General features: G+C 37.8%; 1 protein-coding gene across 10 annotated transcripts in view; it reads left to right on the top strand.

Annotated features, from left to right (window-relative positions):
- Window positions 1-18,457, top strand: part of KMT2C (lysine methyltransferase 2C) — a 133,196-nt gene that overhangs the window by 13,066 nt on the left and 101,673 nt on the right. For all 10 annotated transcript variants that reach the window (XM_081834102.1, XM_081834104.1, XM_081834105.1 and 7 more), the window contains exons 2-4: window positions 10,417-10,505; window positions 14,637-14,775; window positions 17,122-17,331. In XM_081834102.1, the coding sequence (XP_081690228.1) occupies window positions 10,460-10,505; window positions 14,637-14,775; window positions 17,122-17,331 (395 nt within the window). In that variant the 5' untranslated portion in view covers window positions 10,417-10,459. The remainder of the gene's footprint in view (window positions 1-10,416; window positions 10,506-14,636; window positions 14,776-17,121; window positions 17,332-18,457) is intronic.

Genomic DNA, 18,457 nt, shown 5'->3' with positions numbered 1-18,457 from the left:
GGCAAAACAAGCACCGAATGGTATTGACTGGTGGAAAGCAGCTTGGTTTTATTCTAAACAAGTTACTCAAACTAAGGAACCAGGTGAGAGGTCAGGAGATAATTTACAGCTCCCCTTTTTATCACCTGGCAATTGTAGAACTAGATTATGCAATACTGCTTTCTGGCCTGCTGCATTGGTGGCATTTAAGCCTTGTAGATTGCTCTTATACAGAAATTTTATTATTTTATTATTTACCGCAGTTCTTTCCTTGTCCCCTTAAGCTATCATTACATGCTGTGATCACTTTGGAAATAAAGAGACAGAAACTGGGAAAATAATTCCGAGCATGCATAATGTGGCTGCCAGTTTATTAACTGGAGCAGTGAGGTAGGATCAGCGAATACCACTTCTGCTAAGTTTGGCAGGTGGGCTCTGCTCACATTCTCTGCTAGGATTCAGGGTGAGGGGAAATGTAGAAGGGCCTTCGCTTTGATGGGTGCCTGACTCTGGAATGATTTCCCCTTAGAGTTACATAGGGAAATAGTAAAATGAACTTAGTGAATGATTCTTTTGATGGCTTTAAAAAAGGTGTAAAAGGCAATAATATGAAACTGTATTTCACTGGAGTTTTGAACATTTTTCAGTGGTTATAAAACAGCTTCAAACGTTAACACATTTTTGAAAATCTTGCAGGGAAGTTTTTAGACTTATTTATTAAAATGCATAAATTAAAAACCCAGTCTTTAATATATGTAGATCTGCTACTGGATATTACAAGAGTGTGAAAAGGGAAGTAAATTGTGTGTCCGTGTTGTACCTATGTAAACAGAACTTTTAAATCAATTGAATATTCATTAAAATGCCATCAGAAAACTTAAAATGTGAAACTGTATCAGCATTAAAAGAGGTACAAATTATTTAATCAAAATTATTGAATTTTAAAATGAAAGTACAGTGGCAATGTATGCTTCTGTGGAAAGTTATTTAACATTAGGTGAAATCTCCACTTCAAAAAAGTAGTTCGCTGAACTGGCCTAAAAGAAATGTCAGCTACAAAGGAGTCAGACATTGACTAGCCACATTTGCCAGCTGTGTGTAAAAGCTACTTTGGACATAAAGGGATTTCATGTTTATTATGTGGGTGGGATGATGTCAGTTTGGTTGATTATGCCCCTTTCAAGCTGCTGTGATAATTACCTGCTTGTTACTAGAAGTGTCGAGCCCATTTTCAGTACTTGTTTGCTTTTGCTGTCATGCCCTAATTGCTATATAATTTTGTCCCTGCCAATTACTGCCTTGGAGTAAAATTTGGTGTAAAAAAGTTGCAAAAAACGATACCCATGTAGCCTTCATAATTTTGACAGATTTTTTTTCAGTTATATGCCTTTATTTGTAATCTTTGAAGTCCAAAACCTAATTTTAAGCCTACAGAAGTGCCCCACACTTTTATTTGGGTGCACACCAATAGTATACTTTCACCTCCTTTTTTCTTTTCATATGGCTGTGAATTAGGGTTAACTAAGTGCAAAATAACCCAGTTTATTGGTTGTTGCTAGTAACGGTACATTTGCTGAAATCATAAGCACACTGGAGCTTGGCAAACTAAACTTTATGCTCCTGGTCAACCATTCAATTACCAGTTCACCTTGACCAAGCCTCTACCTCTCAGTTGGTTTCTATTATTATTACCATTATCATCATCATTATTATTATTATTATTATTATTATTATTATTACTACTACTACTACCACTAAAGGAGATAACATTGTTATGTTTCATTTGGTGTGAGACTGAATGCATGAAGGATTGCAAAGCACATTGCATATTAAAGTTGCAGTGCTATGCATGCTTTCCTTGGAGTAAGCCTAATTGAAGATGGTGCAGCTTCTAAGTAAACAGGTATTGGATTACATTGTAAAAGTGTTTCAAAGACATAAAGCCACACAACCTTCTTCTGTCCTAGAGGTGTAAAAGCTGGGGGGGGACCCTCTCTCCCTCCTAGACTTTCCCCTAGTTCTTTTAAATGGAAGATTTGGAAACTTGGAGGAACTTGGGGCTGGGGAACTATGAAATATTCTCTCTTGGAATGTCTAGTGTGAATATTTTTATGAAATACAATCTACAGTAGTGAATAATTCCTTGAAGATAAAAATGAAGGCTTATATTCAGAACCAGAGATTATTTCAGAAAAGAATGCTGAAAATAGACTGTTTCATGTTAAGCTGTCTGGGTCTAGGTTTGGAATACAGTAGTGCTCCGCAAGACGAATGCCTCGCAAGACGAAAAACCCGCTAGATGAAAGGGTTTCCGTTTTTCGAGGCGCTTCACAAGACGAATTTCCCTATGGGCTTGCTTCGTAAGACGAAAACGTCTTGCGAGTCTTGCGATTTTTTTCGCTTCCCCCCCTTTTTCTTAGCCGCTAATAGCGCTAAGCCGCTAAGCCGCTAATAGGGTTGCTTCGCAAGACGAAAAAACCGCAAGATGAAGAGACTCACGGAACGGATTCTTTTCGTCTTGCGAGGCACCACTGTACAGTGCTACTAAATGAACTGTTCTGGCTTTTGACTTAGTTACATTTAGTTTTAATTCATTCAGTCATTCAGGTAAATAATTTCTGGCAAGTTTGAAAATCCTTGCTTTAAAGTTGTAACTGCTACCACCTTTTCTGCACCTGCCATATGACCAGCCTCTGAATTGCTTAGATCTGTGAATATGTATAATAAAACTGGTAATTCTTTTAATTGCTAGTACAGTACTAATAGTGTACTTCAGGCAGTGATGATATGGTGTGCATGAAAACCACATAATCTGGATAGCTCAGTTGGTTAGATAGTGGTTCTGATAATGCCAAGGTTGCAGGTTTGATCTCCTTATGGGACAGCTACATATTCCTGCATTGCAGGGGGTTGGACTAGATGATCCTCAGTCCCTTCCAGCTCTATGATTCCACCATTGCCTGAGGAAGGGTGTTTTGTGTTAGCTCCATAGAGTACCATAGCTGAGCTAAACATTTGCACCTGCTTTCTACTGTTGCAAATGAAGGACAATTCAACAACCTCTTGAACACTGTCTCAAGATTTTCCTCAGTACCTTTCAGAGAATTAAAAAGTTTTAGTTCCCCCAGATAATTACACTGTTGTAATAATTTTGTCTTCTGCATATAAAGAATAGTAGATAGAGATGCCTGCATGCACTACAGATTTCTTTTTTTTTTTCTTCTCCCCAGTTATTACTGAAGAAAATTCATATACCTCAGGCATACGCTAGGGAACACTTTTTGAGCAGCTGGCTGAACTAAAGCTGATGACGGTCTGGAGCAGACAACCTTTGCTTTAATAAATGTAATAGGATTTCATTTGGTTCTGAAGTCATTTTTGGAGCAGTGTGATATGTGGATGGTTTAAATTTATGGGTTGTTTCCCTAGCTCAGGGCAAGTATTAAAACTCAAAGAACTTGCATGTTTTGCATCTGTGTCTGCTGACCATTCCTGCATTGTGAGTGTATGGGGTATTAGGGGAGGGGCAGTGTCTCTGGTGGGGGACACATTGGGCTCCTTCTGGAGTAGTTTGTCTGCCTTTAGTCCCTACCCTGCTCTCACCTCTAACATGTGGCCCCTAGAAGCTGACAGCAGCTACACTCTGGGAAACCGGGCTGGCGGGCTGGCTAAACCAATTGAGAGTAGCTAATGGGTCTCAAACCCTCGGTGAGTCAGGTGAGTTAGGGACTTGTCTGTCCCCTGCATGTAAAGACAGGCTCTGGGGGACTGAGCAAACAAGACCAATAGCGAGTCCAACGATCAAGAAGGTGGTTTCTGCATGTGCTGTTGTGGGAAATGAGGGGCAGATGGGCATTGTCAACCTGGGAAGATAGCCCATCTAGGAGAAGGAAAACTCTGATCTAAACCTCTGCAGCCTTAATGGGGTATGTTCAGGAGAAGAAATGGCTAAGGAATAAACCCAGGGTTTGTGTTCCCTTCAGCATGAAGGACAGTGGAGGCCGTGGTGTCTTTATGTTATACAGTATTGTTTATTTACACACACATACAGTCTGAGCCTACAATTTAGGGCTTCCCAGCATTAACCACCCCAAGAGGGCCTTCCTTCTCCCATAGCAACAGCCTTGAACTGAAGCAGAGATCAGGCATGGTTTTGTCTTGCAGGCTTTAGCCTGCACCTTGTATCTGGCACAGAGCCACTTTCCTTGTCACCTTTGTTTTTCTAACTGCTTAGAAAGACAAAGTACAGTGGTACCTTGGGTTACATACGCTTCAGGTTACAGACTCCGCTAACCCTGAAATATTACCTCGGGTTAAGAACTTTGCTTCAGGATGGGAACAGAAATCGTGCAGCAACAGGAGACCCCATTACCTAAAGTGGTGCTTCAGGTTAAGAACAGTTTCAGGTTAAGAACAGACCTCTAGAATGAATTAAGTACATAACCCAAGGTACAACTGTATACTTAGAGGGTCATTAGCTCATCAGGAAGCCAGCCTGGCAATTCCAGGAATTGAATCCATGCTGGATCCAGGAACCAGAAGGGGGCTCAGACATACAGCCTATCCTCCCTTCCAATCTCATAACAATATTGTTCATAGCAAATTTGTAGACATATACTGTGGTTGAGTGCCACAGGATCTCAAAAGCACCAAACTCCTTTGCCCACAAGGAGTTGCTTATGTACTTCAATGGAAAGGGCTGCCTTACTTTACAATTTTAGCAGGACCATTTACCAAGCTAATTTTTTTTTCTTGCTATGCCAAATTTGTTAATGAAAGAAAATAATGCAAGCTTGAAAACTCCAAAGAGCTATTGGTCTTAGAAGGAAGCTTCAAGAGACTATAATTTAATGTTATGAGCTACAAGCAGCTTCTGTGTGGTTTAATAAATATAATAGTTTAGAGGCAGTTTAAGGAAATTAATGAAGATTGTCTTATTTGTCATGTGCTTTAGGAGCAAGCCCAGTAGACATACCTTTAACTCATTCTATCCCTGATAGAGGAAGCTTAGCAAGAGAATACAAATGGTGTCATATTAATTGCCTTTTCCCTTCATTCAAGATGAAACTCAAATTTATTTGCCGCTTTTAAAATCCAGTTCTAAAGAGCTCAGTGTTGGGTTCAGGAGTTTGTTATTGAGTCATCCCAACAGCCCTGAGGGACAGATTAAGCTGACATGCCCAGGGCCATCCAACAGGTTTCATGGCTGAGTGGGGAGATCTGAACCTCGGTCTCTCCAGTCCATCAATCTTACCAAGTGCACTACTCTGTGTAAGCTTTTTATTTTTATTCCATTTTTTCCTCATGGTCAATAATAGACAATCTTTGTAATCCTTGCAGTGATCCTGTAAGACTGCCTAGTTCTGACCTCCTTGTGTGGTTACTATGAAAGGGTTTCCTTGAACCATAGACTTTCCGGACAATAATTTAAACTGATAACTATTATATTAAGCAGGCATATTCATGTAACTAGAGAAGTAGTTCTTACCCTTTAATCCTCTACCCCCTACTAAGTGTGCAACATTATAATCAAATGCCCCACAAGTCACAGGTTTAAAAAATGCATGTAAAAACAACACGCCAGAGGAGGCAACATTTTTATAAAGCTACAGATAAATTTGCTATATGCATTGCTACATAGTTTTCAGATGGAATATGAGGTGATGGATTCTGGAAGCTCATACATAGAAGGGAGAAATAAGTTCTCAAAAGTGCCAATTTTCACTTGAGACCGATTAGCTTTTTTTTTTTAAAAAAAGAACCTGTTTCTTCCTTTTCTTTGTTACTATGACAGTGCCCTGGCCCCCTTGGGAATGTATTTCAGGATTTTGTGTATCACCTCCTGGTGGGATGTATGGCTTGGCTAAACATTGTTGACCTAACATCTGCTGAACTATGTTTGCATTTTCAAATGACCTAATGTTCTGTGTGTTTTCTTTCTTTCAGGTGCACTCTAGCTATTTTAGTAGCAGGGATAGTCCTGTCATTAGACAGTGTGAAGTAGATGCCTCAGGCAGCTGATTTTGGAATTTATGAAAGGGTAGCATATTGACAGATATGTAATGTAAATTTAGGCTGTCGGGGCGGGGTGGAGGTACTTGTAGTATTTGTGTGTGTGCCTCAGGTGCTGAGGTAACTTGATCAGCCTTGGATCAGTGTATCTTCACTTCATCCAACAATCTCAAGGTCCAAGTAGGTTGGTATCAGCAGAGGTGTCTTCTCAGGTACCTAGGCCCCAAGTCATATAGGGCTTTAGATGTCAACATATGCCAACCTTAAATTGGTCATGGTCACAGATAAATGTATAGCAATACAAGAGTTGGCATTAATTCTCTGAGCAACATAAAATGTTAAGTATATTAAAAAAGTAAATTTATTCATATTAGCAATCCCCCTCCCCATAATATTTGGAGTTTAGGTGGAGCACAAACTCAGAAGTTGGTGTTAGGTGCCAAATTCAGCATTCTGAGTCTGAATGCCTTATGGCAATGGCAATAAGCTTAAAACCATGTGCAATGCCTAGTGAAATAACAGGTGACGGAGAAGGGTTTGTGTAGGCTATCTAGGGCTGGGGATAAGACACAAATCCTTGCCTATTTCCATGATTAGCAGGAACAGAATGAATTGCAGCATGTGCTTAGTTTCTAATAAGTATGCAAGTTGTTAAATTCAGTTTTCTTGATGAATTTGGCCTATTGTTTATATTTGATAAATAACGATATTATAAGCCCAGTTTAACTACGAGATTTTTGTGGTATGTTCCTTAACATTGTAATGAACAATCCTGTAAGGTGCTTACTTTTTATATAGCCCCTATTGAGGTCATTATAGGCTGGGGAAGATATGGTGGTGGGTATGGATGTGTCATTTAAATGAGTGTTGGTCAAAAATTTAGTGGTGGTTCCTCTTTCTGGTTTCTCCCCCATCCTTTGTGACCATAGTTGCCATGCTAACAAGCCATCAGCCCATGTGGTACTGTTGCTGAATGAAAGGTTGGTTCATAATATTACACAAATCAGAAGGAGCCGCCTGGCCTGAATTGCTGAAAGTTGGGTGCCTGAATTCTTAATGCAGCACAACAGTGCAATAATCTAAAGTCTCCTTTCCAGACTTCCTGCCTGGGAGCCAATTTTGAATGTTTCTACTTGGTGTTGGACAGTAAGACAGATTAGGGACTCTTGTTGATTTACCACTCACCACACTCTTCAGCAGTCTTCCTGCCTGGAGCTGACAGAGGTTATCTCCGGGCTAGTGTTGAGGACCCCAGGATGTTGCCAAGGCTGCTTTGTGAGGATTTTATGGCCGACATGACAAATGACAGCAATTTGCATCAGCATATCCTTGGCCTAATTTGAAGAGTGAGGAACTTCATTCATGGAGGCCAAATGCCAGCCCTCCAGGCTTCTGTGTCTGTCCTGGGGTGAGATAGGGCAGGGCTTAGACTGGTAATAGGGCTGTAAGAATGTAGAGCTCTGATGTTGCTTCAGCAAGAAACAAACAGGGTGAGTTGAGTGTAGTAGCAGCATCTTAAGAACTGTCCAGAGAGGTTTTCCTGACAGTACCCTATCTCTCACTTAAGTGACTGGTAAAAACTGTTTTTATCTGCCCAGGCCATCAAAGCTTAAGAGATTCGGATTTTTAGCATGAAATCTTCTGCATCTCCTTTTTGTACTAGTCTTAACTGCCTCCTGTTATTTGTTTTCCTGATTTTGGTATATTTTATGCTTTTATTTATAAACTTCTCTGAGAAGAACAGCCAAAGTGCTCTTATAATAAATAAACAAACAATATTTATTTTTATAAATAAACAATATTTCTACATGTTGAACATAATTCTGATTCCAGCTTTCAGAGCAACTTTTTAATGCCTCCCCCTTTCAAAAAAACAAACAAACCAAAAAACCCCTCTGTATTGCTTTATATTGTAGAACCGTATACTATTTATTCAGATTGTTTTTTGTACTAAAACCCAATTAAATTAAAGTATAAATATATTCTTCCAACTTCTATTTTGTAATTTCCCCCCAGTAGAGCTATTTTAAACCTGTGCAGTAGTTGGAAGGTCTTTTGTAGTACAGTAAATGCAAAAGAAGAAAATTGCATGAAAACACCAGATGTGGGTATGTTCTCTATTGAAATGAAGTAATTATATTCAATTAGTTCAAACCTGTGATTTTGCTAATGTTAAATGCATTGCTTGAAATGTGTTTGGGGGAGGGGGACACAGTTGAGAAATCATCAGTGTGGCACATTTAAAAGGTCTGCGTGTGTGTATATGTGTGTCTGTGCCGTTCTTTGCATACTAATATATGCACTGTAGGATGTAAATACAAAAGTTTACATAACCTGTGAAATAAACAGAAGGAAAATATTTTAATCTAATTGCCTAAAGGTTTTCTATAGGAGGTGAAAATTTTGAAGTAATTTGGTATTAGATGTGCTTTAAAAGTACCATTTTAATTTTTATGCCTCCATACTCTAGTAAAACCAGTATGCATAGATGCAGATGCTGTGATTAGAAGCAATATGTAACCTCTCCTCTACATTACTTTTTGAAGATTTTAGCTATTAGACCACACTTGACTACCTTTCCCATACAATAAGAGCAAAACAGGCTTTCATAAATGTTGCTATTTCTAGGGTGTACTCCTTGTTCAAGTCGGATGAGCATGAAATAATTTTTCACCTGCTTACATTAATTTTCTTTTGTCTTTGTCCATGTAGAATTATACCCTCAGAAATAAAATATAACCCAAAAGTTTATTTGAGTAGAAACACAATATAATATTGATACTAAAAGAAGAGAAAGCAATCATGTATGCAAATGCGGGGTCAGAAGCTTACATGTGCAAAGAAACTTGCAGTGTATATCTAATATGGTATAATTAGATTCAATTTCTCAAGTGTGCTACTTCCATGGGTTGATTGTGTACATTCTCTTGAGCATAATTATGGCAATCACAAAAATTTCATTGAGTTCAGTTTTATTCTTTTTATTACTTTTACATAGCTGTGTAGTGTGTTGTAAATCTGAAAAGTTGTGAACCTGACCTGGCAGCATTTTAAACTTCAGCTCCTGTTAGTATATGACCCAATAAAATAAAACTGAAATGTTTCCAACTCCTTTTCTTGTCTCTCCCATCACCCTCCTTTCTTAATTCCGACAGCTACTTTACTACTCCTTTTAAAACTTCTTTTTCACTGTGGCTAGCACCACCCTTCTGTTGTTTTTTGTTTAGTGTGATTCTTTTGACAGCCAGATTATCATAATTTTGGAAATTCTGTCATCCTAGATTATATCTGAAAAATCTGGGTAATTTGTGTGGAGATTTAGATGCACAGTTTTTAAATTCTCATGTAATGTTAATCCAATTTCCTATTGTGTGCTGCAAAACCAGTATCTCATCAGATTCTTCTGTTGTGATGATATATTGGGTTACATTTTCAAAGATGATGGCATGCTTTGTCAGAACCCATTATTTGTGGTGTGGTGTTTGGGTAAAATTATTTCCAAATATATATATATTTAAGAGTGTGGTATTGTTTTATGAAGAAATAGGATTATTGAATGTTACACTGAAATATTCTTTTGTGGCCAGTTAGTTGGGTAGGAGTTCTTTTAAGATTACTATAACCTCTGCCCACTTGTTGAGTAGTTTTTTTATTGACTATAAATTTTGAGTTTTAATATGCCTGAGGAAAGGTGATCTGATATGTATGTTGTATTATAACAGGCATAATTTTGCATCAGGCAGTCCTCCTGTATATGAGAGAGAAGGGGGGATGGAATCATTTTTTAAAATGATACTATATTATTAATGGTATTTAAGATATTTTTCAAAAAACTGCTGCTCAACTAATCTCAGCACATTTTTAGTCAATTCAAAAGTTGTGTAATCTATTTATTGATTTAAATTTTGCAGTTCTCTTGTAATCTTCCAAATAATATTATCTGAAGAACTGCACTGCTGTTAGTTGCTTGCAAGTGTGCTTTGGACGTAATGTTTCATGAGCAACTGCTTCCTTCTCTCTCAGATGGCAAACTACTTTTGAAACAAAGGAGACTTTCAAAAACAGTCTTTAATAAAAGGGATGTGACTACAGTTTAAACAAAGAGAGAGAGAAAGGATATTGACTCAATGAACCAAACACTTTCAGCATTCCTAAAGTAGCTCTTTGGACCCAGCCTATGTATTTTTGATCTGAAACTTTCAATTGTAATAGAAAATGCAATGACCAGCTATGAGCAGATGGACTAAGTGGTACAGCCTTTCTCCTAGTAGCATATTCTATCTATCGGTACTATTAAAAATAGATATTTGGCTTTTAACATTTATAAATATCTGCTAATTTAATATTTAACCATTCAAGTGATTTTCTTTGTAGTTTTGTATTATTTTTTATTCTATATTATAAATTATCGCTTATATTTCATAGGCCTCGAAGTAGAGGAAAACCTGCAGTGGAGGATGAAGACAGCATGGATGGTTTGGAGGCAGCAGAAACAGAAAACACTGTGGAAACTGGTAAAGGCACAAGTAGTAGCAATGCTTTCATAAATTTTAGGAATACGGGCTGTTTTCCTAGCATATATCCATATGCAAGGAAAAACAGATATAGAAAATGCAAGTAGAAAATGTATCTTTTTTTAAAAAAAGGTTTTTTAAAGAAAAGTGTAGTTTGAGAAGCATGAATTTATTGAAGGGTTAAATTCAGTGGGCTAGCAGTTGTTGAAAGTAATAGTAAAAGCATATTCAATACACTTATCTCTATGGAAAAAGAGCACAAAAGATTAAAGAAAACAGACATGGAATATTTTTAAATGGCTTAAAACCAAAGTGGAAAATTAGAAAATCAAAGAAAGGATAGGTTATTAAGACTACATTTGTACCTGACTACAGATGTAAATCAATTTTCAGTCTCCTCCACCTCCAGCATCCTGGGTACTGATTTTTTAAAAAAGCAAAAAATGGTCCTTCAGTGCAATCCTACATTGGACAGTGTGCTTGTGCAGAACAGAATATAGGAAGATACTTCAATGTAGGCAAAAGCCAAGGCCACTGTCTCTTTGCTTCTAAATGATGATGACCTTAGCAACAGCAGCTCCTCCATGTCTGCCTAATAAGTCTTAGAATGTTGCTTCCATGTTTCTTTATAGATGTCTGATTGACTTGTTTTTCTAAGTGAGGAGGCTTGTGGAACCTCCCAAGGCAATGACTTCCAATTCCAGGCACTGCTGCAGAAAGATCCTGTTCCTCATCAGGCAGCATGTATAAGAGTAGCTCAGTAACAATCTTCAGAAGTAGGCTGAAAGTTTTCAAAATATAGTTAGATTTTTTTCCTAGGAAATATCAGTCTGATGTAACACAGTAGTTAAAACTGATTGCTCATAAATATCCTTCCAATTAAAAGCTTTTGAAGTTATTTAAAGGTTTGGTTCTCTTGAGACTACATTAAAATGCTTATGCTAGCTATTTGAAGCAGTTTACAAAACAGAGGCAAGAAAAAGTAAAGTAGTTTTTACTTTTAAAGTTTATCTGTGGATATTTTCAACAAAATTCTGTATGAAGAATTGGCTGTTGCAAATTCAATAGAAATTGAATTTTATAATTTAATCCTTTAATCCTTGCCTTTCTCTTCAAATCCTCGTAAACCACTTAACTCTTCTTTATGGTCATTAATCCTTCCTGTTGGTCTCCTCTATACTTTTTGAGACTCTGTTATAACTAACAAGATCTGTAAACTGAGAACATCTTATGCATCAGATTAGCGTTGCCTTTGAATGTTATAGGAAAGCACCTTATGATAAATCCATCAAGATTAAAGTAATTCCATTTACAGCGTCCATCTGTATTCTTCACTACAATGAATGGTCTATTTTGTCAACCAAAATCATTTAATCACCTCCCCACAGCATATAAATACCCAGTTTCAGTGTCTGAATACAGATGATATAAAATTAGTTGAAAGAGGTAAAACCATATATCTGATAAAACAAAATAAAAAAATTCCTTCCAGTAGCACCTTAAAGACCAACTAAGTTAGTTCTTGGTATGAGCTTTCGTGTGCATGCACACTTCTTCAGATACACTGAAACAGAAGTCACCAGACCCTTCTATATAGTGAGAAGGTGGGGAGGGGTATTACTCAGAAGGGTGGTGGGAATGGGTGATTGGCAGATAGCTGTGTCGTTAAGAGTCGTCAACAGGCTCATCACAGCTATCTGCCAATCACCCATTCCCACCACCCTTCTGAGTAATACCCCTCCCCACCTTCTCACTATATAGAAGGGTCTGGTGACTTCTGTTTCAGTGTATCTGAAGAAGTGTGCATGCACACGAAAGCTCATACCAAGAACTAACTTAGTTGGTCTTTAAGGTGCTACTGGAAGGAATTTTTTTATTTTTTTATTTTGTTTTGACTATGGCAGACCAACACGGCTACCTATCTGTAACTGGAACTATGGAAGGCATATATCTGATAAGTATATGACAATGGCCAATTCAGTATTGTCTTAACCACTTGAGGAGGGTAGGTCCTGTGAAGCAGTTTTAGCTGGTTGCAGAAAGTTAGGGTTTAGGTAGATGCAGAGTGGAGAAAAAGAGAGCAAAAATTTGCTTCCTTTCAACATGTTTATGAGGTAGGAAATATTGTTGACTGGATGTGTTCAATACAACTATAGTGAAATCTTCAAATTGGTGATGATTTGCCTTCCATCAGCTGTCATGCGCCATTGGCTAACTTCCATTGCTTTGTATATCGTAGCCTTCATGCTGATCTGATAAAAAAATCAATCTTTTAAAAACTAAACTAAAGACTTGAACTTCAAGTCAGTCACTGGAACAGATGGACATCTTGTGTGATCATTGAGCCATTCAAGGGGTTGTCAATTTTTTTCATGGAATATCTCAATGAAATTTCATTGAGTTTCCTGTAGTTGTACTTCAACCACATTGTATGCTGCCTGACTAGTTTCTAGTATTATATTTATGTCTTAAGTGGAGCTCTTCAGCCTCATTTCTGGGATGACTTTGAATTGATTGCTCATGAGTCTCAGACTGCTTTCATCCTCCTAAGACACATAACATTCAGGTCAATCCACAAAGCCTTGCTACTGGACCAGAATTATTTAGATCGCATCATAGGAAGATGTTTTCTTACTATAGGATTTGCATATTTCCTTTGCTTACTTGAGGACTAGTAAATATATTACACTTTATTTTTGTTAACGTGCTCCTCTGGTTTATTTATTTGGTTGCAGAAGACCTAATCTGAAACCTTTTCTGGAAAGGTGCTATTGCAGTCACACAGGACATAAATTTATTTTAATTAACTGCCATCAAATAAATGGTTTAACACCAAAGGTTACATATCCCTAGTAATGCTATGCCTTTCAACAGTTTGAAACATGTTTTTGGATCAGTTTAAACTAACTGTTTTCCTCTATGCTTTAATGCAGTTGTTATCAGTAATATGGCAGTTGGTTTCCTTCCCCCTCCTCTGAAATATCCTATGCTTTATAACATGTGTATGTTGAATTTTAAATTATACCATGTTATTAGCTGCAGTACTTTATAGCAATCTGTAGTTTATCTGTGTACTGTATTCCAGTTTGATTTTGCTTTTCACTAATTAGACTTGGTCCTGCAGTGTGCCTAGGCTTGCTGTTGTTGCAGACAGCAGAAATCCTATGGAGGAAAAGACCTGAATGCTGTGGTCTATTTCATGTTATTCAGTCTGTTAATTATTTCCTCACTTCATTTGCATATGCCCAATAGCGGAAAATAGGTGATTTAATGAAAGATGGAACTATAATAGTCCCTATGCACTTATCACTACAATTCAAATAATTTGATATGTAAAATTTGAAACATCACACAAATTGTGGTGTGAAACTTTAACATGAAGCCCTTCAACCTGTAAAAGTTCAGCAGCAAATTTGGGATATTGAGGAAATAAGGATAAATAAACTAAAAGTTGCTTTATCACTATTTGTATTTCACTACCAAAACTAACTTTAGAAGAACTTGTGGACATAGAAATGTTAAATCTGAACGTAGCTTTCTTTTGTAACATTTAAATTAAAGTCGCAGGCAAAATTATTTTGAAGTAGTTTTTTATGCTTTTGAAACAGTATCTATGTGTCTAGTTTATTAATTTTGTGGCCCTTGTCAGTATTAGTCATAACTAAATGGTGACATTTCTGTTTTTAAAACTGCCATTATAAATGATTTAAAAGATAAAACATATTGTTATAGGCATAGTCAGAATTAAAGTACAGTGGTACCTCTACTTACGAATGTGATCAGTTTCGGGGTGCCATTTGCACCCCAAAAAGAAGTAGAGTGCCGCTTCTGCACGTGCGCGAAGCACGCAGATTGCTTCTGCACATGCGCATGCAGTGAACCCGAAAGTGTTTACTTCCGGGTTTGCCGCGTTCGAACCTGAAAAGCCGCAACATGAAGCAAACGTAACTCAAGGTATGACTGTATCAATAAATACGGAGGGTAGCATATGTTTCCATCTGGATGTTGCAACTGCAATGTTTTTGAAGACAAATAGAAAAACAGATTATGTGCATAGGACAATGCTGTGCCAGATTCTCCTAACACTTAAAAGTATGATCTTTAATCAACTTACTCTCTTTTGTCCATCAGAAATCAAGGAACAATCTGCAGAGGAGGATGCCCAAACTGAAGTGCATGGTGACAAGAAGCTAACGCCAGTTCTTCAGCGCTCAGTGTCTGTGGAATCTGCAAGCTCCATTGCCTCTGTTGGTGTTGAAGCAAAAACCAGGTTAGAAAGAGAAACAGGCAGATGCTGAGTCAGTGGTGGGGGAAGGGCTGGGATCTGAACAAACAACACAGAAAATGCTGGGATTTATTCTTTGGCAATCACGCATAGCCAAGTAAGATTGTCTTCCATGAACACAGTCTTAACAGTGAGTCCATAAGTGACTGTGGATGCCAATTCTGGATCCACACATCCTTCCACAGTGGGGACATAGGTTTAAGGGCAGGAGTTGATCACAGTGATGGTTTGTCAAACGTGCCTTCCTCTTAGTGCATTTCTCCCCTTCATCCTGAATTTGAGCAATCTTCAAAGTCTGTGACACCTTTGGTAAAGGCTGTTCTCCAATTGGAGTGCTCACAGCCCAGTCTTTCCCAGTTGTCAGTGTTTATACTACATTTTTTTGGATTTGCCATGAGAGAGTCTGGGATTACACTCTTTGCCGCATCATTCTATTTTGTAGCATTAGGCTGTGCTGGCAACTGCTATATTTGAGATGGATGACATAGTGTGTAGGGGGAGCAGGAGTGGAAAAGCATGTTTGCTAAATGTTGTCATGTATCAACCAACTTAAGTGGTTGTTATCAATGTTGTAAGATATTGATGCAGCAGATTAAAATACTCCTGGAAATGTGTGTGTGGATTTAATAAAACAAAATACAAATCCTTTATTTTAAGAACATCGGAAGCTGCCTTATATCAGAGCCAACTTTCTTTCCATCTAGCCCAGAATAGTCTACTTTGACTAGAAGCATCATTTCCTTCTTGTTGCAAGCCTAAACCTGCTTCATTACAAACATATAAATTAATGCTGAGTATTAAAACGCACACACTCTATTTACCATTTATCTGATTACACTTCAGTCGCAACTATACCAGTAAAGGAGTGAGTTGTCCCGAAAAGTACATACACATCTTGACTCTCAATAGAAATTCAGCTATCCATCAGACATTTGGAAAATTGCCATAGCAGTTAACCTGATGGCAGTGCTTCACAGTGTAGGAAATGTAAATATCTTGAGGGTGTTTGATGTATTTAAATACAATAACTGCACTTGGATAAAGATTAATTGGACATTTTTCAAGTGTGGACTTTTGTCCCTTTATATTCCTGTGTGACCACATAAGAATAGGAAATTTGAGAATTTGAGTTACGTTATGTGATGTGATAGAGTGGTGCAAGTAGGCAGATATTGATTATTCAGTGGGTTTTCAGCACTATATTAAGAGGAGCAAAGATGTTTCTTATTTTTATTATGTATTTTGTGGTTTTAATAATCTAATTTTACGTTGTGAACCACCATGAGATCTATGGATGAAAGGCAGTAGACAAAGTTTAATAACAACAACAAATTACTGTAATGCGGTGCCTTTTGATCAAGCTCCATTTCCTGAGGCTACTAATGTGGGTTTTTATCTTATTTGAATACAGTCATACCTTGGTACTTGTACGCCTTGGTACTTTTACATTTTGGCTCCCAAACGCCGCAAACCCGAAAGTAAGTGTTCCAGTTTGCAAACGTTTTTTGGAAGCTGACTTTCTGTGGCTTCCAACTGAATGCAGGAAGCTCCTGCAGCCAATTGAAAGCCATGTCTTGGTTTTCAAAAGTCAAATGGACTTCAGGAACAGATTACGTTTGAGAACCAAGGTACGACTGTACTGTATATAAAATGCACATTAAAGGAGCTATATAGGACAATCAGAATAATAGACTGCCAAAGTTTGTTTCACAAATTACCGAAGTTTATCCAGCAGTAGTGCATTCACTGGAGTTGTTACTTTCAGTTAAGGTAGAATTTAATTTTTAATATCTATTTATCACTGTCTAAAGCTTTAAAGACTACTAAAATGTAGTAATAATAGCCCCATCATTCTTATTTCAGTAAAATGCAAAATGATGAACAGATGACATGTTAACTATTGCTCAATGGCACTTTATAAAATATTACTCTGTTCTGAAAGCCTAAGGATTGCGTAACTTCTTAAGGTGAAAACTGGGATATGGAAGAACTTATTAAATACATCAATCAATTAAATTCTTCCTTTGCCTGTTCACACTAGACTGGAAGACATTCTTAAGTTGCTTATGGTACTTAAAGGCTAAGGCTATGTTCTTTTACAAAATTACTAGGGAATAAGTTTTATTGAAATCAGTAAGAGTAGCAACATGAGAATGGGACTTTTCAGTGGTGACTCCCCACTTGTGAAATGCTTTACTGAGGGAGACGAGCCTGGCACCATCCTTATCTATTTTTAGGTGCCAGGTAAAAGCTTTCCAGTTTACCAGGACTTTTTGTCCTTAATTTCAAAACAGCTTTTGACATCTCTGTTTTTGCTTTCTGACTCTCTAGCAGTGAACAGCTCTGCGCCTTTTGTTATTGTGGGGAACGAAGCTCATTGGGACAAGGAGAACTTAAGCAGTTTAGTCCAACACCAGGGTTTATCACTCCATGGAGCAACCAGTCTTTAAATAAGAGTGAAACTGGTGACAGCAATGACGGCATTTGTGAGAGTACTCCAAGGCAGAATTCAGTCCTACGCAAATCAAGAGGACAAAAGAAGTAAGTTTTTTTATGCTTACCAAAATATATACTATTTCAGTTCATGTTCTAGTCATCTGACTTGTAAGTAAATGTGCAGTAAGACAGCATGCAGTTAGGGTTGCCATACGTCCATAATTTTTTTGTACTTTGCCTAAAGTTAGGGCTGCTCAACAACTTTGCATATTTCTATTAAAAAAAGCCAACAACTTTTGGGGTGTCCTGGCAACCCTATCCTAAGTAGGTGCTGAAAATAAAAAAAAACATATTTATGACATAAAATATAAGGGGTCTTTGTCAATAGAAAGTGTTTCAGGAAGCAGTAGCAGCAAAATACATTGACAATTCTATTTAAACAAGGTCAGTTAGATACTAAGGTGACAAAAGCCAGTGTGAAACAGTGGCTAACCCAGGTCAGGCTACCATGTAACTCCAGATGTTACTATACTCTAACTCCCATTGGCTCCAGCCAGCATGGATCATGGTCAGGGATGATGGGGTCCACAGATTAGCCAACCTGGGCCTATGGTGTTAGATTTTGATGGAGGAATCCAGGTTCATTTCCTTGGTCAGTATTAAATTTCTTTCCTGCCCCTCCTCCTGAGGATGCACAGGGCAGCTAACAGGGTTTCAAAAAGTACAATCACATTACAATCACAATTAAAATACTAACTAATATATATATCAAAATACAGACATGAAAATGTAATGCAGTTGATGGCAATAGGACCTAAGCAGATAACGTCCTCACTTCGTGCCAAAACTCAAGTGAACAGATATGTCTTTGATTGATGTTTTGAAGCAATCTGAGATGGAGGACAACCAAATTTCTCCAGAGTGGAAACTTCGTATATAGGTGGCTCTGCTTCATGCCACAACCCAATGGACAAATATTAGTAACTTGATCATGAGCAGGGCCTCCCCTTCAGATCTTAATATAAGGGTCTGCAGATGCAGGAAGTACCGTATTTTTTGCTCTATAAGACTCACTTTTTCCCTCCTAAAAAGTAAGGGAAAATGTGTGTGCATCTTATGGAGCGAATGCAGGCTGCGCAGCTATCCCAGAAGCCGGAACAGCAAGAGGGATTGCTGCTTTCGCTGTGCAGCGATCCCTCTTGCTGTTCTGGATTCAGATTTTTTTTTGTTT

The sequence above is a fragment of the Podarcis erhardii genome (genome assembly GCF_964252035.2).
Source record: "Podarcis erhardii genome assembly, chromosome: 12".
NCBI classification, from domain to species: domain Eukaryota; kingdom Metazoa; phylum Chordata; class Lepidosauria; order Squamata; family Lacertidae; genus Podarcis; species Podarcis erhardii.
This window is presented reverse-complemented; position numbering and strand designations above follow the sequence as displayed.